The sequence below is a fragment of the Vipera berus genome (assembly GCF_964194415.1).
Source record: "Vipera berus genome assembly, chromosome: 8".
Lineage (NCBI taxonomy): Eukaryota > Metazoa > Chordata > Lepidosauria > Squamata > Viperidae > Vipera > Vipera berus.
Genome location: NC_138211.1, coordinates 21206397 through 21227317, shown reverse-complemented (window position 1 = coordinate 21227317; position 20921 = coordinate 21206397). Strand labels below are relative to the sequence as shown.

Genomic DNA, 20921 nt, shown 5'->3' with positions numbered 1-20921 from the left:
TAAGTCTAAGGCCTGTTGTTTATGCTGCTTTCTTCACCTGGCTGATCGCAGGAAAGCCACAAACTTACATGATCTTGATGAACTGAATTAGGGCATAATGGGTCACCTTGCAGGGAGGTGAGAGCCAATCAAATGTAACGAAGTAAAATGGGTAGAGATGCTGCGTGGAAGATTTTCGAGAACGGAGGCCGAAAGATTATCACGAGAGGCCCTCAAGAACAAGCTCGGCCAACTCCTATTATCTCTCTCCAGCCTAACCAGCAGTGAGGGGTGCTGGAAGCTGTAATGCAACAGCCTCTGAAGGACCACACACACTGCCCCACCGCCTCTTTTCAGCAAATTAATGGCTCCATTATGGTGGAAACCCAGAAAATGCAACAGGTTAAATGTTTTGCATGAGCCCAGGCTGATTAGAAAATATGCAGGAATTGATAAAAAGCCAAAAAAAGGTAAAAGGCAAAGGTTTTCCCCTGTCCACTCATGTCCACCGTTAAGGGGCGGTGCTGAAGGCAGCCAGCGTTGTCGGGAGGACGTTTCCATAGACATGTGGCCAGCATGACCATAGGCCTTCCCACCGAAGTGGTATCTATTTATCGACTCACATTTGCATGCTTTCGAGCTGCTAGGTGGGCATGAGCTGGGGCAGGAACGCGAGCTCACCCCATTGCGCGGCACCTGGGTCTCAAACCCAGCCTATCAGCTTTCCAGATGACAAGCTCAGTGTTTTAACTGCTGAGCCATTGCACATGCACGCACGCACACACACACACACACACACAAACAAACAAAAAATCAAATACATTTTGTATGGCAACATTCTCATTGCAGCAACCTGTTTTTTCCCCCCCAGATATGTTAGACCAGGGGTGTCAAACTGCCAGCCCAGGGGCCAGACATGTCACGAGGAAGCCGCACCCACCCCATTGTCGGCAATGGCAAAACAGTCCCAATACATTGCGCGACATCACATGACGTCGTGAGTTTGACATGTCTGTGTTAGACTATAACTTTCACCTCCCCCAGCCAGGAGTAGTCCCAACATATCTGAATATCTAGAAAAGTTCTGAATGGCCAGGAAATAGACTAGAGGGAATGTTTTCCCCAATGATCTAAGGCAGAAGTCGGCAGCCTATTATGTACAGTTCTGCAAAAAATAAGGAAAACGAGAAAAAAGTTGCAAGGGGAAAGGGCTAAAGCATTTTTTAAGCCCAGAACATCCAGATAACCTAACATCAAATACTTTGGCCACCTAATGAGAAGGAAGGACTCACTGGAGAAGAGCCTAATGCTGGGAAAGTTTGAGGGCACTAGAAGAAAGGGACGACACGACTTCGCAGCTAACAACAACAACAACAATCCAGATAACATTCAGAAGCACTTCAGACAGACACCGCCCTGATTCCTTAGACTAGACTCGGGCAGGAAGCCCAACTCAATCAAAGTTGCAAGATGTTGTTGTCACAACAACCAACCTCAATACAAGTTTTAGCCCTCCTGTGCAGTTGATTTTCTTCTCTGGTCTACCTCATGGAGTTGACATAGCGAAAGGAACTGCAATTTTTTTTTAAAAAAATAGCTCCCTACAGATCTATTAGGAGAAAAGCAAAAAAAAAAAAAAATCCACAATTTTTGTTTGACTTATAAAACATTGCCTAGGCCAGGGGTCAGCAACCTGAAACAGTGAAAGAGCCACTCCGAACCGGTTCCCTCACAAAAGGAAAAACTGGGAGCCGCAAAAAATGTGTGCGCATGTGCGTACATGCATGCATGCGCAGAACAGGGTTTGACTGAAGAGTGGAGCCAAGGCAAGATATGCACCTACCCTGCATATTTGAATTGATTGGTTGAACTTTTTTAGTCCCACTTTTTTTTTTGGACTGCACATGGCAGAGGACTGGGAGCCACAGGAGATGGCTGAAAGAGCCGCATGCGGCTCCAGAGCCGCGGGTTGCAGACCTGTGGCCTAGGCAAAAGTTTAAATACAAAAAAATTGCTTGACATTTTTACCCAAGGAGGATTTTAAAAAAAACACCTACACTGCCAAATCCCCCCATTTTAGTCACACATTTCGGGAGTGTGATCTGGGACCTCCAGGTCTTCTGGGGAGGGGGAGGGGGGAGGGAAGGCGGGAGGAGCATGGCACCAAAGATGAAAATAGAATGTGGGACTGCAATATGTTTTATTGCCATTAGTGTCCTCTGCCCGAGCATTGGGAGATAGCACTAGAGACATTCCCACCACCCCCAAGATATCGGAATCAAGGGGGTTAAAGGACACAAAGACATTTTTTATCTTGCATCACGACATCATAAAAGCACCAGAAAAGCAGAGCCTGTCATGTAACAACACCCCTTTGTCATGTTGACAAAAGGATTAGACCTTACGGACCCCTCTAGTTATAGCCCATTTTAAGGTGCCTGTAAAGGGATGCTGAGACTCTGGAAAGAGTGCAGAAAAGAGTAACAAAAAGGATTAGAGGGCTGGAGGCTAAAATAGATGAAGAACAGTTGCAGGAATTGGGTTTGCCTAATCTAGTGAAAAGAAGGACCAGGGGGGACATGACCAGCAGTTTTTTTTAATACTTGAGGGGCTGCCAGAAAGAAAAGCAGGGGTCAACCTATTTTCCACCTTGAGGGCAGGACAAGAAGCAACGAATGGAAACTAATCAAGGAGAGTTTGAACTCTAGTTTCTCCTAGAACTAAGGAAAAATTTCCTGACAGGCGGAACAATCAATCAGTGAAACGACTTGCCTTTAGAAGTTGTGGGTGCTCCATCCCTGGAGGTGGTTAAGAAGAGATTGGACAGCCACTCCTTTGGAATGGTCTAAGGTCTCCTGCTTAAATAGGGGGTTGGACTAGAAGACCTCCAAGGTCCCAGCCAATACTGTTATTGTATTATATTCTGTTATCCCCTGTGCGACAGCCTCACCTTCTTGGTGATAATGTTGCCTTGCTCATCGGTGAATTGCTCTTCGGTCACTTGTTCTCCAGGGATATCCAATATTTCGTTACCCTGGGAAAAAAGAAAGAAAAGCAGACGTCTGCATGGGATCAGGATATCATTTTTCCTGCCCTCTTCTCTGTACACAGCTGGGCCCTCCCAGTTATCTTTGCTTGCTTGTTTCATTTGTCTCAGAAACGTCACAATTAAAACAAGGCATACTGTACAGCGTAAAATTTAAAACAGAAAATGCAGAATTGCAATATCTACGAGCGGAAGAAATCTGGCCCAGAAACCATCAATTTAATATTGCAACCCCACTCCTACGTCCAAAAGTCTGGTAAATGCCAGATTCCCTGTCCAGCGGTCCTTTTTCACCAGGTGGCCAGCTCAGCGGGCCTGCGGGGTTTTCGGCTGGCCCCCAGAAGCTAAGAAGAGCAAGGTATCCATCCGTTGAGGCACCTCTGCCCCGGGTCTACGCCTGCCCACCACGCAAGTGGCTACCTGGACGAAGACGCGCCTGCGCACCACCCGGGTGGACGCTGCCTCCTCCTCGTCACTCAGCCCTTCGCTCTCCCCCAGCTCCTTGTCCAGCTCCTGGTGGACGTGCTTCAGCACGAACTGGACGGAGCCCTGGGCGATGTGCAAGAGGTTCTGGCAGCTGACCAGAAAGAAGCCCAGGAGGACTAAACTGATGACCAGTTGGGTCAGGAAGCCCCACATGATCCCGGGTGGGGTGAGGTGGGGGGAACAGCCAGGGGGCTGATCACATCCCAGCCGGTTTGAGCCTAACGCCTCCTGCTCTTATGGCCGCAGGGCAGCCTCTGGGCTGGCAGCTGGAGCAGCCGCGCTCTCTCTGCACTAGGCAGTGGGAGATGGGGAGGTGGGTGTAATTCTAGCCTGGTCCCAGAGCAGCTGTCTTGGAGGGCCCTGGCCAAGCCTTCCGTCCCCTTCTCCCAGGACGAGCTTTGTTCAAAGTCACCCCTGGCCTCTCAAGGCAAGAAGCCGGCCCCAGTTCACAGGACTGGATGGATCAGAATTCCCCGCTGCTGTGCCTGGGAATGTGCTCTTTAAACCAGGTTAGGATACCTCTCCAAGCCCAGCCCAGAAATTGGCATGCCGGGGGGGGGGGCTCTATTTCTGGTCCTGCTGGGTCTGCCCTGAGCGAGACCCTGGCGCTACCCAATTAGGAAGCAAGCAGAGTTGCTGGCCAGGCAGATATAAATAGAGCCAATTGGCTGGGAAGGTGGGGGGGGGTCCTCCCTCCCCTAGCGAAAGCAGGAGGGGGAGAGGAGCGCCATCTGCTGGTCAGAAGCCCTAGCTGTGGGATTTGCAACTAGCAACCTATTACAGGTGGTCCTCCACTTGCCACAGTTCATTTAGTGACCATTCAAAGTTACCACGGCACTGGAAAAAAGTGACTTATGGCCGTTTGTCACAGTTACGACCTTTGCCCATGATCGTGTGATCAAAATTCAGACGCTTTGGCAACTGACTCGCTGTTTATGACGGTCGCTGTGTCCCAGGGTCCCGTGATCCGCTTTGGCGACCTTCTGACAAGCGAAGTCCAACGGTTGTAAAGCCCGATTCGCTTTACAACCACGTTACTAGCTTCACAACTGCAGTGGTTCACTTAACAGCTGTGGGGAGGAAGGTCGTAACATGGGACAAAACTCACTTAAGAAATGTCTCACTTTGCAACAGAAATTTGGGGCTCAGTTGTAGTCGTAGGTCGGGGACTACCCAGATGCAGTTTTATGCTTCCCGGCTAAAAGGGGCCAGAGGTGCCTTGCAGACAACCCACAGCAGAAAGAATACGGAGAACAACACTTTCCTCCCAGGATGGATGAGGATCAGCCAAACTAAGCAGCCGTACACAACACCTCAGGCCTGGGACTGTGTTCATCAGGAGAGGAGAATTTTGCAAAGGTTTTCCTTGCTGCAGCGTCGGCCTCTTGCATTTCCTGAGCAAGCAGGGTCAATGTTTAGATATTGATTTATTTCTGTCCTGAGCAAGGATACCTGCGTGGATGCGCACAAATTGATGGTTGTGGGGATGGCCTTGGGAGACGGGAGGAAGAGCTGCAGCCTAGATAACCGCCATGCAAAAGGCTTCTCAGGCCACAGAAGGGAAAAGGGGCAAGAGGGCAGAAGAGCTTGACACCAGCCCTTTAAGGCAGTCAGCAGAATAGATCTTAACAGAATAACGGAAGGGACCTTGGAGGTCTTCTAGTTCAACCCCCTGCTCAAGCGGGAACCCCTATACCACGGGTCGGCAACCCGCGGCTCCGGAGCCGCATGCGGCTTTTTGAGCCGTCTCCTGCAGCTCCCAGCCGCCCGGTGCGCGCGCACCTCTTCGAACGGGCAGTGGTGCGCGCGCACCTCTCCAAATGGAGAGTGGCACCACCCGTTTGGAGAGGTGCGCACGCACCTCTCTGAACGGGCGGAGGTGCGCGCGCACCTCCCCAAATCTTTGGAGAGGTGCACGCGCACCTCCGCACGAACGGGCAGCGGCGCCGCTCTTTGAGAAAGCTGCCGCGGCACATTTGCAGCTTTGCAGACGGGCCGTCGCCGTCGCGCAACCGGGAACTGGTTCCATCACACATTTAAAAAAATGGCAACCGCGCTCGTCCACGCATGCACAAGAAAAAAACGTTATGCGCATGCGCAAAACGTTTTTTTGCGCATGCGCGTGTATGGACGCACGCACGCGGCTCCCACTTTTTTTATGTGTGATGGAACCGGTTCCCAGTGGCTCTTTTCCTTTTTCAGGTTGCCGACCCCTGCCCTATACCATTACAGACAAAAATATATCTATCTATCTATCTATCTATCTATCTATCTATCTATCTATCTATCTATATCTATATCTATATCTATATCTATATCTATCTATTTATCTATCTATCTATCTATCTATCTATCTATCTATCTATCTATCTATCTATCATCTATCTATCTATATCTATATCTATATCTATATCTATATCTATCTATTTATCTATCTATCTATCTATCTATCTATCTATCTATCTATCTATCTATCATCTATCTATCTATATCTATATCTATATCTATATCTATATCTATCTATTTATCTATCTATCTATCTATCTATCTATCTATCTATCTATCTATCATCTATCTATCTATCTATCTATCTATCTATCTATCTATCTATCTATCTATCTATATATATAGTGCAGACAAGAAACTGATACCGCGACTCTAACACTATCCTTATGGTAGAGGTTACAGTAACAGAATCCTGCGTCCCTGGAAGTATTTGTACTCTCTCCTCTCCAGAGAACTAAGGAAGGTCTTTCCGCGCCGCCTTCTGTTGGCTAAGATACATTTGCATGACAGTCGTCCAGCCCCCAAACCAAATAAGTGCAATACAGGCAGTCCTCGACTTACAACGGTTCATTTATTGACCATTCAAAATGACATCACTGAAAAAAGTGACTTACGTCCATTTTTCACACTTTCGACCATTGGTAGCATCCATCCCCAATCGATGTACAGATGCTTGATAACTGACTCACATTTATGACGGATGCAGCGTCCCGGGATCACCCGATCCCCTTCTGCAAACTTCTGACAAGCAAAGTTAGCGAGGAAACCAGATTCCCTTGACAACCGTGCAGTGACTCGCTTAACAAATGTGGCAAGAAAGCTCGTAAAATGGGGCAAAACTCGCTTAACAAATTTCTCACTTAACGACATAAGTGTCGGTCGTAAGCCGAGGACTGCCTGTAGACTGACCTGCATTTGTGCAAAGCAGCTGCTGTCAGAGTCCTCCAGCCACTTGGCCAGGCCTTGCCGCCTCCCAGGCTGGAGACCCCAGTCCCTCTGGAAGGGGGAGCTTTCCCGTTCTTCTGACGAGTCGATCCGCATGTGCTCCAGCTTCTCCCGCTCCCGGCCCCGCACTCTGTAAGATGACACCCCTTGTCGCAGGAGTGGCGGGCTCCGGGACACCCCTTTGCCCAGGTCCGACAAGCTGGAGATGAAGGCGCCCTCGACCACCCATTCACCGGGCCTGGGATGAAGGACAGAAAGAGGGAGGGTTTCCCCCATTCCCTTAGAATACAAAATCCAGAACTTTGACACGCCATCAGATGTAATCTGGAATTTCACGGCCACTTTCCAAAATTTGCTGAGGCCCTTGACAGACTCTGAAAACCAAGAAAGACGCACACAGCTCCTTCCGAGCAGCTTCCTCGGTTGTTCCTCACCTACAGATGGAAATCTTTCCAAACTAAATCAACTATTTGCATCGTTAAAGAGACACTCTGGGAATTTCTAGGAAGGAGCTGCCTTGAGTCTCTTTCTCCCAACCAAACCATCCACACCAGAAGTCTCCAACCTTTTGGGCGCCAGGGGCCGGTTACGTGGAGAGACTGGAGGGGTGTGCTGCCTGCATCCTGTGGATGGGGCTTTCCTGGCATGCCGCGGCCCGGTACTGGGCCACAGGCCGGGGGTTGGGGACCCCTGATCTAAACTTTGCTGTCTCTTGGTCCTCTGGAATACAGCCTGTCCCCCCTGGGAATCCAGGCTACGTTCCACCCTACGGCAGGGACTATTTGGGGACCGCGGTTCAGGCGTTTTGAGGGATGAAATGGGTACTTTAAGCACCTGCCAGGATTAAGATATACTGGGAAAGGTTGAGGGCAGGAGAAGAAGGGGACGACAGAGAATGAGGTGGCTGGATGGGGTCACTGAAGCAGTAGGCGTGAGCTTAAATGGATTCCAGAAGATGGTAGAGGACAGGAAGGCCTGGAGGAACGTTGTCCATGGGGTCGCCAGGGGTCGGACACGACTTCACAACTAACAACAACAACATTCCATATCTCTGTGTGACCTAATGGTAGATCACTTGAGTAAAGTAGACCCTTCATTGCAAGAACATTGGTGTGGGAAGCTAAAAGAAAGTAGAGAAAGGTATGAAGAACCAAGAGAAGGGTTCAGGAAAGAACAGGAAAGAGAAAAAAAGGGTGAAAAGATAGGGACAGGTATTAATTAAGACATTTGGACAGAAAAATCAAAGGAAATTAAAGATCTAAAGAAGCTGGCTCTGTTTCTGCAATCGAGATATTATAGGGACAGGAGACTCTAGTAGTTATACTTTGGGGGCCCTTGTGGGGGAAAAAAACCACTTCATTTAAAAAGCAACAGAATGTTGTACTTCTAAAAAGAAATAATTCATATCTCACATTATCTTCCCATGAAATATTGTTTCACTCACTCATTCATTCGTTCCAACTGCAGCCCACCCCAATCCTACGGGACCCTCATTGTTAAATACACTTTGAACTCCTGATAAACAACTGATTCTCTGAGTTAAGGAGCAAAAGATAAAAACAATCAAACCTAAAACCACAAGAACTATGAACGAGAAGACAACTGAAATATAGGAAATCTATGTTGATCATTTTGAAACGGTGGCAGCGAAATTTTAAATAACACTAGTAATAGCACTTAGATTTATATACCGCTTCAGTGCTTTACGGCACTCTCTAAGCAGTTTACAGAGTTAGCATGTTGGGCCCCCCCTTTATTTTACCGACCTCAGAAGGAATGGAAGGCTGAGTCAACCTTGAGCCGGTCAGGATTGAACTGCGGGCAGTTGGCAGAATTAGCCTGCAATACTGCATTCTAACCACGGCGCCACCACAGCTTTTATATTGATTGATAACCACAATCAAGATGGAAATATCTGGGCCTCTTCTGAGCAATTAAGTCGGCTCTTGCCAAATATGGACTGGACATTTTCTTGGGGACAATCCAGAACTGGTGCCGGATGTCTTCCCTATTTCCCAGGCTAGCCCACCTTCAGAGTTCCCCAATCCCCGCCCTTTCAACTGGGCATTGCCTTACCTGTCCTTGCCCTTCTCTATCACCCGGCTAACAGAGGGCGACTCTGTGATGCTCACTTGGACTCTCTGCTGGCCTGGAATGAGAAAGAGGTCACAGTGGGAACCCTGACTCCTCGAGTGCCCCCCTAGTGCTCGCCATCTGGCCTTCTCCCCTCTGACCTCTGACCTTCCTCCTGCTCTAACATGTCCATCAGGCCATTCATGGCGTCTGAATCCACTGTGTCTTCCTCCACCAGGTCCATGGAGCCAAGAGGGTCAGGGCCATGCACATCCTCCAGCAGTTGCCCCGTGAACCGCCCTTCACTCGTGGCGTCCGAGTCCTCAGCCTTGCTGCAGTCCAGGGAGGAATCTTCGGCAGTCACCAGCGAGGGCGTCAGCCCGGAAGACCACACCTGCATGTCCGACATCTCCAGGAGGGCATCCTGCTCGCTGGCAGCCATGGGGATGGCTTCCAGGATGGCCACCTCATTCCAGTATTGGTCGGCACACAGCGGGGAAGGCAGAGCGTAGTGCATGGAGGCGGGGGACAGCAGCTCGTCCTGCAGCGAAGCATAACCTGCGTAGGCAGACAGAGGACGACAGACTGACACACTGAGCTGGGACTGGGAGGGGGGTGGGGACAGGATTAGGCAGGCCTGTCCCTCTGGACGACATTTCTCAACCTTAGCAACTTTACGATTTGTGGACTTCGACTCCCAGAATTCCCCAGTCAGCTTCGCCGGCTGGGGAATTCTGGGAGTCGAAGTCCACCCATCTTAAAAGCTGCCAAGGTTGAGAAACACTGTTCTGGGTGTGGAGATTATTTTGTGCGCCAAAAGGGTCTCCATCCCAGCTAGTTTGATTGCCACTTCCTGGACCCAGCAGGGTGGATCCAACTGGGTAAATTAATGTTTATGGAGATTCTCAGTCATCCGAGTCATGGTTGTCCCAAAGGTGCTTTTTCACATGGCAGCTTTTCTTTTTTTTGAAGATGCTTCGCTTCTCATCTGAAGAAGCTTCTTGGATGAGAAGCAAAATGTCTTCAAAAAGGAAAAAAAAAGGAAAGACAAAAAAAGGGCATCGGGGCAGAGTCAGGAAGTTGGCTCTGCACAGAGTGATCGCAACAACCAAAGCAATGTTTGTTGTTTCTTGTGGAATGCCATCAAGTGTGGGAATGGGAAGAAATAAAAAAGGGAGAATATTGTCCCTGGATCCTTTCAATGCTGAAATCCCACAGATGTTTCTTGTCCTTGGATTAGGGGGATGACGTGATAGTAATAATTCAGTATTTGAGTGGCTGCCACAAAGAAGTGAGGGTCAACTTATTTTCCAGAAGGCAGGACAAGAAATAATGGATGGAAACTAGTCAAGGAGAGAAGCAACCTAGAACTAAGGAGAAATTTCCTGACAGTGAGAACAATTAACCAGTGGAACGGCTTGCCTCCAGAAGTTGTGGGTGCCCCATCACTGAGGCTTTTAAGAAAAGACTGGACAGACACTTATCTCAAATTGCATAGGCTCTCCTGTTTGAGCAGGTGGCTGGACTAGAAGACCTCCAAGGTCGCTTCCAGATCTATTCTGATTAATCCTCCTCTTGCTTCCTCTAGAGAAGCATCTTCATTAAGGCTAAAGGTGATTTGAAATGTGGAACTACGTTTTTATCTGTATGCCCAACTGCGTCGCAACAAGAAGAAACATCAGTGCTGAAGCCATATATTGGAGAAGTCCCTCTGTGATCAAAATTCAGACTTTGCTTGACAGAAGGTCGCAAAAGGGGATCACATGACCCCGGGATGCTGCGATCGTCATAAATATGACTCAGTTGCCCAGTGTCTGAATTTTGATCACGTGACCATGGGGATGCTACAACAGTCGTAAGTGTCAAGAAGAATGGTCATGACCCTTTTTCCAGTGTCATTGTAGCTTTGAACGGTCATTAAATGACCTGCTGTAAGTTGAGGATTAACTGTATCTTATATGATGACAATGCAGGCATATCCAACAATTTCTCTGAAAGGCAGCTATGGAACATGCCCTCGTGGTCTCATGACTAACCTTCAGACACTCAGCAGGACATCCAGATTTATGAATGTTTGCAGCGTCCCATTATCACGTCATTGTGTTTTATGACAGTTTTGCTGAAAAGTGGCATCTGCTTTTAGTTTTCAGCAAAACTGTATCCATTGTGAACCGTTGGTTCACTTCATGATTGCAGCATCTGCTTAACAAGTTTGGTGACTGCTTGATGACTGCCATGTTCACTTAAGGACTGTCACAATAAGGTCATAAAATTGGGCCGGTCACATGATGGCAAGCTCCATTATGGTCATAGATTTGAGGACAGCCAGTACAAGGGGATTATGGCTAGCAGGAAACTTCCAGTGAAGAGCAAGTTCACCTCTCACAATTAATGGCTGCTTAGTTGCCAAGACGGTTGATGTGGGGAGTGGTTAGGACAGCTCCTAAACCAGCCTGAGCAGGCCTCACCATGTACAGAACTGCCTTCAATTCATTGCTTGATGTGTTCTCCTTCTTCTGACCTTTATCTGGCTCCTTCTATCAGAACTGGGACTCTATCAGAATCTCTGTCTGTCTGTCTATCATCTATCTCTATCTTTGCCTATCTTTCTATATCTCTATGTATTATCTATCTATTTCTGTCATTTATCTTTATCTATGTCTGTCTGTCTGTCTATCATCTATCTATCTCTATCTATCTACTATCATCTATCTATCTCTATCTATCTACTATCTATCTATCATCTATCTCTATCTCTGTCTATCTTTCTATATCTCTATGTATTATCTATTTCTGCCATTTATCTCTATCTATGCCTGTCTGTCTCTCTGTCTGTCTGTCTGTCTATCTATCTATCTCTTTCTATATCATCTCTCTCTCTCTCTCTCTCTCTCTCTCTCTCTCTCTCTCTCTCTCTCTCTCTCTCTCTCTCTCTCTCTCTCTGTCTGTCTGTCTTTCTGTATCTATCATCTATCTATATCTATTCTTCAATCAGAATTGTAAGCTCTTGGGTTCCTAATTGCTAAACATGGCAAAACAGCTGCCTCCAACTTATCTTTTGGCAGAATCCCTGGACCAACCATTTCCATATAAATTTAATAAATAAATAAATGCCCGCAGGCAATTATAGGCCCATCCAGAGCATTTTGGGGGGGGGGAGAAAGCTCCCGATTACCCTGTCCAACCGTGGCACTCTTTCAACCAAAAATTACAGGAGGGTGAAGGGGTGCAAAAGAAGGGAGCTCTAGCTTTGGGAAAGAGGAAGAGTTGAGCAAAGTATTAAGGGGGAGGGACTTTCAGAAAAAGGTTAGGTAGGCTTGAGTAGGAGTAAAGTGTGAAAAAGAAAGTCAAAATAACCCCGCCTTGATTTTGCTTGGTACAAGATGTTGCAGAGAGAAATTCAGTCAGTTTTTCAAGCTTCTGTTATTCTACTCTACAATAATAAACAGCGTCCCTGGAATCAGAGGTCCTTGGGGCTCTCTGAGGTTGGTTGCTTTCTTGCAGACATTTCATTACCCGCGCTGACGATCAGCACTTAACACTGAGGAGGTTACCTAGTTTGGGCACTGGGACATCTGCAAGAAAGCAAACAAGCTCAGAGAGCAGCCAGGGCCCCCGAGCTACAAATAGTCTCTTTTACTGATTCCAGGAATCTCTACAGGGGCTGGCCCTCTGGTAAATGCAGGGAAGAGAAACAACTTGCGTGTCACTTCTCCCAAGGATTCAGTGTGAGTGTGACGATTGTTCCATGCAGCCACAAGGCAGAGCTGCCCAGCTGCAGCCAGACTGGGTCTGTCCAGGTGAGCTCAGGCATTGGCTGCAAGCCACTGGAAGGCCAGGAAAGGAAGCAGCAGCAGCAGCAGCAGCAGGGGAGGGGCAGGCAAGGGGAGGACCAGCAGGAAGATGCAAAGGGGAGCTTGGGCTGAGCCTGCACCGAGAGGCCAGGCGAGTCATGCGCTGGTTAGCAAAGCCGCAGTTCTAGGATGGCTCAAATCACAGGAGAGAGGAAAAAAGACAGACCGAGACAGCGGAGGCAAGTTGCAGAGGAAGAAGAGAGAGAGAGAGAGAGACCGGGATAAAGCCAGTGGCGCCATCTTGGGCACCTCCCAGACAGCCAGCTTGGAACAACCAGCACCTTTTCTGGCAGGAGAGAAAGTGGAAGATCACACAGGGGAGGAAGAGGGATGGAGGCAGAGAAAGAATGGCAGTGCAGTAGAGAAGCTGGGTGCACCCCTCTTAAATCGCCTTAGAGCCTTGCAGGCTGCGTTGGGCCTCCAGCATTCCCTAAAACCCCTCCCGTCTTGATTCACACCCATGTAAATTACTGGAGATCCCATTCTTCAAAGGGATACCTGGATTGCAACTCTGGACCGTAAGCCAGGCCCCTTCATCGCATCCAGGACTTGCTGTTGACGTCTCAAACTTAAACTGTCCAAGGCCTGGTCTCTCTCTTTGGTGCCTCACCTTCCGGATCCAACAGCTATTCCCACACCATCTCATCAGCATGACGATTTACTGTTTGGAAGAACTCCAATCCCATGAAGAGCAGTAGCCACAAGAGGACTGGCCCTCGGTCCCCACGTCTCCTGGACAATCTGCTTGCTTTGATGCCGGAGACTTTGGAGATGGGGGTCCAATCTATCTTCCTTTAACCCATTGTTTCTCAACCTTGGCAGCTTTAATAGATGTGGATGAATGGATGGATGGATGGATGGATGGATGGATAATTCTGAGAGTTGAAATTGTCATATCTTGCAGTTGCTAAAGTTGAGAAACCCAGGAGTCCTCAACCTTGGCAACTTTAAGACTTGCGGACTTCAACTCCCAGAATTCCTCAGCCAGCCTGGAATTCTGGGAGTTGAAGTCCGCAAGTCTTAAAGTTGCCAAGGTTGAGGACCCCCTGCTTTAAGCTGTAAGGAAGAAAGAGATCTGGCTATGAAATAAGGATGAACTCAGACACATACTGCCTCCTGAAGGTCAGTGAGATGGTTCCTCTGCCAAGCATTCATTATTAGATCCAGGATGAGAAGGAAAAGTGATTGTGATCACAGGAGTCAACTGGGAAAGACCGGAAGCTGGTAGAACAGAGCAGATCTGGGACTCACCATTGATCTGGGAGGGAGAGCCGGAATAGTCTCTGTGTCGGTAGCGCTTGTCACCCTTCAGGCTGTGGCTCTGCCGCCCCGAGCCTTCCAGCATGTTGATAATTTCGCTACGATCAATGTTGCGAAGGGCTGCATAAAGGCTCTCCGCTGGAAGGGCCAAGGAGGAGGAAGAACTTGTTAGGAACAGGAAACCAGAGCTAGGCCTAAAGCCAAGCGGAGCCTTGCCCAAACCATGGCGGAAACACCAACTCAAACGTACAGGAGGTCCTCGACTTACAACAGTTCATTTAGTGACTTTTCAAACTTACAACGGCATTGGGGGGAAAAATGTGACTTATGACCACTTTTCACAAGTTACAGTCTTTGCAGCGTCCCCGTAATCATGTGATCAAAATTCAGATGCTTGGCAACCGGTTCATATTTATGCACGTTTCTGTGTCCCAAGGTCAGGTGATCCCCTTTTGAGACCCTCTGGCAAGCAAAGTCAAAGGGGAAACCAGATTCTTGCTAACTTATCAACTGCAGTGATTCACTTAACAACGGTGGCAGGAAATGTCATAAAATGGGGCAAAGCTCACTTAACAAATTCTCACTTAACAACATCAATTTTTGGCTCAACTGTGTGGTAAGCCGAGGACTACCTGTAGTTTGATTTTATTTGGTCCTTTAATAGGAATGGTCGCCTTCTTTTGGGTCAACCCGCCTTAGCATCTGAGGTTGCCCCGAGCTTTGAACATCAACCACTTTTATAAAATAAGGGAGAGGAGATGGGCAAAGGAGTAAGTGAGGAATGGGTGCTCCATTCATTGATTAAAAAGCGGCAAAGGACTACCTTCCATTATTTTTTGATATGGCAGAATTCCAATTGTAACCTTCTTTTTGGTTGCTCATATTCATAAATGGGAGAAGAAATAGGTCAGCGGAAACTGAAGGGAGGACCCTCAACCAATCTGTTAGTCTTCCCGAACTCTGCACTCTTAATTCCCATCACAGATGGATGTCCAAGATGACAAGAAGACTCTAAGTTGCATCTGCTCGTGTTCATATTGGAAGCACCAAGGTGCTTCAGGGATTAGTCAGTGATATCACCATTGCCCAGAGAACACCTGACTGGGGGTTCCTTTCATGACCCCATTAATGTGCACACTGAAAGTGGTACCCATCTATCTACTCACAATTAGTCTCTTTCAAACTGCTAGGTCAGTAGGAGCTGGACCAAATGACAGGAGCTCGTCCCATCACATAGCAGCACACGGGTCTCAAACACGGGCTTGCTGATTGTCAACCCAGCATCCTAACCATGTGAGCCACTGCACTGCTCCCCCTAAGTTGCATTCATTTGATATGAAAATGCCAACAGCACGGGTCTTAATGCATCCTTCCATTGCTGAATAGGATGGAACCCAAAGATTTTTTTGGTGACGTGAGCTGATTTTAGAAAACCTCTGGAGAAAATCTAAAGCATCTCTCCGATATGCAAAAGATGAAGCCCTCATTTCCGACACTATCATTAATACTCACTATTGGCACTCTGGCCACCACGGCTGGTCCAAAGATTCAACAGGGCCATGCTCTGCTCCAGGAGGGAGTTGGGATTCTCAACTCGGATTCTGTTGATGTCATCCACTCCAAATTGAAGTTCCCGAGCCAGCTCTGCAGGCAATTGTGGAGAACACAGTACATCAGCCAGTTCAATCATAAGGAAAGAATAGAAGGCAACTGGTCTTCACTGCTTCCAATCTCCACTGAGGTAGTCCAAGACCAGGGGTCTTCAAACTTGGCCCTTTGATGACGTGGACTTCAACTCCCAGAATTCCTCAGCCAGGCAAGCGTGGAATTCTGGAAGTTGAAGTCCACAAGTCATCAAAGGGCCAAGTTTGAAGACCCCTGCCCAAGACCAACAAGGCTAAACTTGGTTGATGCAAAGAGACAAAATGGGATTGCTCCCTTAACCTGATTCCTGGGATACCTGGAACCTCCAATGAAAGGTCAAGGAGGAACGAAGAAGGTAGGGGTATATCACCTGCGGACAGAACAGGGCTTTGGATTTTTGACGTTTTGTCTCTTACAGGGCTTACAGTCCAACTGTTGTATTTCCCGCCTTCCTTAAGTTGGCATTTGGTTTTCAGTATTCATCAATACTGAATACAATATTCATAGGGAGCAATCTCGGTATAAAAGAATTTAGAGCTGTCCTTGGGGAAGGTACGAAAAGGCTATCAAGAGAAGAAGCAATGAGCCATAGGAGGGAATTGGGCAAGAGAATTCAGAGGTTGAAGGATGGGTGAGAAAAAACTCAAAGAAACGCCATCTTGATTTTCGTTCAGCACATGACAGGATAGAGAAGAACTTGAACCGGCTTTCAAGAGTCTGTTAGTATATCCTACAGTAGCATTTCTGGAATCCCTGCAGTGTCTATTTCTTGACCTAGCCCAGTGGGCCAACAATGGGGCCCAGAGAACTCATGGAGCCTGATTGATTGATTGATTGATTGATTGATTAGCCCTTGGGCCATATCAAAGTGCAAAGTTCCAGAAACAAATTATTACGAAAATTTGATAAAAGCAATCTAAAATGGAATTAGATAAAATAGAATTTAAAATGAAATGGGAATAAAATAAAATGAAATTGGGATAAAATACAGTCTAAAATGAAATTGGAATAGAATACAATAATTTAAGATATAGATAAAATGTGATCAAATTATATTTCGGTGTCACTCCTGCAATCTACCGCAATCAGCCCCACATATGCAGATCTCAACTGGACCATTTTGCTTAAGTACTGTGCTGTGTGAAATGTTATTTTCAGATTCTGGCTGCACATAAGGTAAGCTGTTTTGATACGGGGATCCCAATGGGTCATTTGTTTGGTGTATAGACTGAGGTACCTGTCTCTCTCCCTCCTATACAGGCAACAATCGAATGGGATGTGAGCCAGGTCTTCTCCCTCTGGTGCTCCGCAAATGCAGAGACGTTCATTGTAGGGTATGGAATTGAATCTCCCGTATCTAACCATTGTGTCAAGCTGTTCGAATCTCGCTCACATAAATATCTTCCTTAGATGTTTTGGCAGTTGTAATTTCAAATAGCTGTCTATTTGAAAAGTACGTTTGTATTTGCTCAGCCATTTCAAGTTACCCACCTTGCTAAGGATAGCTATGACGTTTTGTGTTTCTATATCCTTAATTCTTTGGGGCATGGAGCCTTAGGATCACAGAGTGTTCACCTCTGATGTCATGTGTTGATTATAGAACCTGAGGTTGCACATCTAGGTCTCCAACAGGGACTAAGAAGACACAGAAGCCAAGCACGGGGAGCTAATATGCTACCTCCAATCTCAGAACCACGATGTTCTTCCTCCAAGGTCCAAACCTCAATGGCCAACTCAGTCTCAGGGTCTCTCTTACCCTTTGGTCCAAGTCTGCCATTTGACCTGGCTTGGTTCCTTCCCTGCCCCCAGTTCAGCGCTACTTACCAGCCCAACTCAGTCCCAGGTGCTCTGCAATCACCGCCAACTTCATGCTGGTCCTGTCTTTCTCTGTGCTGTTAAGAGAGCCTGGATGGAGAGGAACAAGGTCAAACTCAACCCTCTCCATCTTCAGGTACTGCTGGAGTTGTCCCAAAGATGCTGTTCAAAAGGCAACTGGACTTTCTTGGAGGGGGGCGGCTTTCGTCCTGGAAAGCATTTTGCTTCTCATCCAAGAAGCTTCTTCAGTTTGCTATTGATGGGATCATAAGTAGCATAATCCCAACAAACCGTAGCAGACTTCAGGAAGCATTAGATTCAATGTAAATCAGCTTAGTGTTTAGGAATACTTACGTCTTGATTGTCTATAGCAGGGATAGGCAGCCCTGAACCCTTTACGACCTTTATGACTCTCAGAAAACCTGAGCCAGCATAGTTGCCCAACCCTGGTCTATATAGCATTTTGATTATTGATTGTAAAATTGATTATAAATTTATGGGTTTCTCCTGGATTTTAATTCCCGTACTTTGTAATTTTACATTAGTAATTTTATTTTTACCGTATTTTAATCTATCAATATTATTTTTAAAAAATTTTTTACTTCTACTTTACAGTGACAGTTACTCATTTTAGGCTGGTCTATGACTGAAATAAAATAAACAAGGACATAATTCAAGTGTGGTTTCCATATTGTTCTTTGAATGGGGTGTGGGGGGGTAGGTGTGGGTGTGTACATTTTGCAAATATTTTTTCTAAAAACAAATTTAAAAGCATCTGAGCAGATTATTTTTCTGAATGGGTCCCTTGTCGGGAGCGGGGGGGGGGCAGTAAAGATGCACAAGGCTACCTGCCTTTTTTAAAAAAATGAATCACCTATTTCAACAGACTACTCTTCAAAAAACAAAGATGAGAGAGAGAGACAGATATGGCTGTGGTGCCAACGGTCTGCCATCGATCACCACTACCACCACCCCAGATCACAGTAGGGTCCATGGAACAGGACAACTGAGGAACTTTTGATGCAGAAACACATTCTAACTCTATTGTGGACAGCTAGCACATCAAGGAAGATGTGAATAAACCTGCTGGGTCTTTCCGCTGGAGACTTCGTTTGGAATAAAGGGAGCCTTTGCAGAGAAAACATCTATCTTCTTATTGACATCACCCATCCCTGGTGGGACATTGTACCTTGTGCTAGGTTTTCCAGCTTACAAACTCTCAAACTGGCAATTTCATAAATAGGAATAAGAATAGAATAGAATAGAATAGAATAGAATAGAATAGAATAGAATAGAATAGAATAGAATAGAATAGAATAGAATAGAATAGAATAGAATAGAATAGAATAGAATAGAATATAGAATATAGAATATAGAATATAGAATATAGAATATAGAATAGAATAGAAAACTTTATTGTCACTTTAAATGTACACTAATCAGCTTACATTAAAATGAAATTTCATTGCATTCAGCTCCCCAAAAATACCATTATGCATATAAAAAAGTAAAGGTAAAGGTTCCCCCGCACATGCGTGCTAGTCGTTTCTGACTCTAGGGTCCGGTGCTCATCTCCGTTTGACCCAGTCAAATGCTAAGAGTCTAGCAAAGAGGAATAGAGTTCTAGGCTCTGTCCAACTTGCATCGCTGGGATCTTGCCTCCTTACCTAGAGTGCTGTCACTGAGCAGGCTGTATCTCTCTCTCAGGGCAAGTGGTGTCAAGGTTCTCCTTCGATCTTCACTGCCAGAAGTCTGCGACAACAAGGAAAGGTTTACGATTTTTCAGCCTCAAAGTGGAGAGGGGCATCCACCCAACCAATACTTCCTGGGTGGGGATACTCAAAAACTAAAGACTCTCCCATTTCTGCCACCGGCCTGGGACATCTCATGAGCAGAGATCTAAGAACATTGATTTGGGAGATCCCCATAGCATTCCTTTGTTCCTTGTTCCATAAGCTTGCTTGCTGAGGAAGGCTGGTGTTCACTGCAAGCATTACGTGGTGATCTGGAACAGGTCTGGGCAAACCCACTCCTTAGAAAGAATGGTCCAGAGATCTCTGGAATGTTCCAATTCTACTCCAAGCCACTTCAATCCCACTCAGTAAGGGAAGGTGTGTGTGTGTGGGGGGGTCTCTCTCAATTTTCTACAACTTAAAGCTCCCAAAATAAAGCTGGTTCATGGTGTTTCACATATGGTGTTTCAGAGGCTTGTTTTGCAGATGGACCATGTCCAGGATACCACAAACTGTTCAAAAACACGTGTCAATGCTTCTAACATCGAATGTTATTGCTTGACAACACGATTCCCTGGAAAACAGCTGGATCGCCCTCAGAACTGCTGAATCATTGTGATCTTCTAGAGATCCAGAATATTCTGGAATTCTCTAGCACTGTCTTATGAGTCAGTTCTCCACATACCTACCACAAATAATAATTATGCGTTACACTCTTTTTAATATTTTTGTTCGCAGATGTTTCCATTCCAAACATCATGGCTACTGATGACTTTATCTAGTTTGGTAATGAAACGTCTGCAAGGAAACCACCAAGCTGAGAGAGCCCTAAGAAACCCCGCAGTTCAACCCTGAGCTATAAATGATCCCTTCTATCAGTACTACTAAGTAAACCCTGGGAGAATGTAGGGTGTGGCTACCCTGAACCTCTTACTTCTTCCCCAACCAGCTTGGGACTGTGCAGTCTCTTAATTTGGGTTTCTGTCTGTAATGTGCTGGTTCCTCCCTGGGAGACTTTCCATTCCTTCTCCAGGTACAAACTTCATCACATCATCCCCCCCCCTCCTCAAAATCATGCTCCTTTCCGTATTTTCAAGGGAGCTAGGCAGTAAGGGGGGGGGGACAAATGCACAACTGTTGATCTTTCATCGGAATCTGACAGCTGTAGATATACCCAGCTTGGGTGTCAGAATCCATTTATATTCCGTTCCTGACTCCCTATCTGTGCAAACCTAAATCTCACCCCCTTACTGGATTCTGCCATTCCAAGGACGGGAAGAGAAGATGTTAATTGGCCATCTCTATCCCTTAGACCAGGGGTAGGCAACCTCAGCTCTTTTATGACTCATGGACTTCAACTCCCAGAATTCCTGAGTCAGCTGACTCAGGAATTCTGGGAGTTGAAGTCCATGAGTCATAAAAGAGCCGAGGTTGCCTACCCCTGCCTTAGACGCAAGGTTGGGTATTCAGCCTGCCTGGAGGCCGTCACAAAGACCAGAGAAGAAAAACCTTTGAGCTAAGAAGAACAAAGAAAGGGTGGGGGGGATTCTGGTTTGTATCTACGACTGGAATGTGAAGGGGAGGAAGTAACAATGTTGTAAATGTACTGATTTTTCTTTTTTCCCACTAGGGGTTTTGACACATAGAATTTGACTGATCCGAGATTGACCAAATGGTCTGAGGGGAGGGGTTTTTACTCAGGGACACTTTAAAAGTATCGACCGGCAACACAGTTTCCAGATCCTGTCTAGATTATCCACCGTCAACCATGTTTTAGTAAAAGTTCCTGTTTGGACAATC

General features: G+C 46.6%; 1 protein-coding gene across 11 annotated transcripts in view; it reads right to left on the bottom strand.

Moving 5' to 3' along the window:
- ANK1 (ankyrin 1) overlaps positions 1-20921 on the bottom strand; it is a 123739-nt gene that overhangs the window by 10217 nt on the left and 92601 nt on the right. For 8 of the 11 annotated variants that reach the window (XM_081333946.1, XM_081333948.1, XM_081333950.1 and 5 more), the window contains 8 exons: positions 19056-19140; positions 17398-17478; positions 15442-15573; positions 13921-14067; positions 8984-9373; positions 8819-8891; positions 6707-6980; positions 2930-3013 (listed from right to left, as the gene is read on the bottom strand). In XM_081333946.1, the coding sequence (XP_081190072.1) occupies positions 2930-3013; positions 6707-6980; positions 8819-8891; positions 8984-9373; positions 13921-14067; positions 15442-15573; positions 17398-17478; positions 19056-19140 (1266 nt within the window). Of the gene's footprint in view, positions 1-2929; positions 3014-3445; positions 5196-6706; positions 6981-8818; positions 8892-8976; positions 9374-13920; positions 14068-15441; positions 15574-17397; positions 17479-19055; positions 19141-20921 lie in introns of those variants that run through there. The other 3 variants (XM_081333953.1, XM_081333944.1, XM_081333945.1) reach the window with 3 other exon arrangements.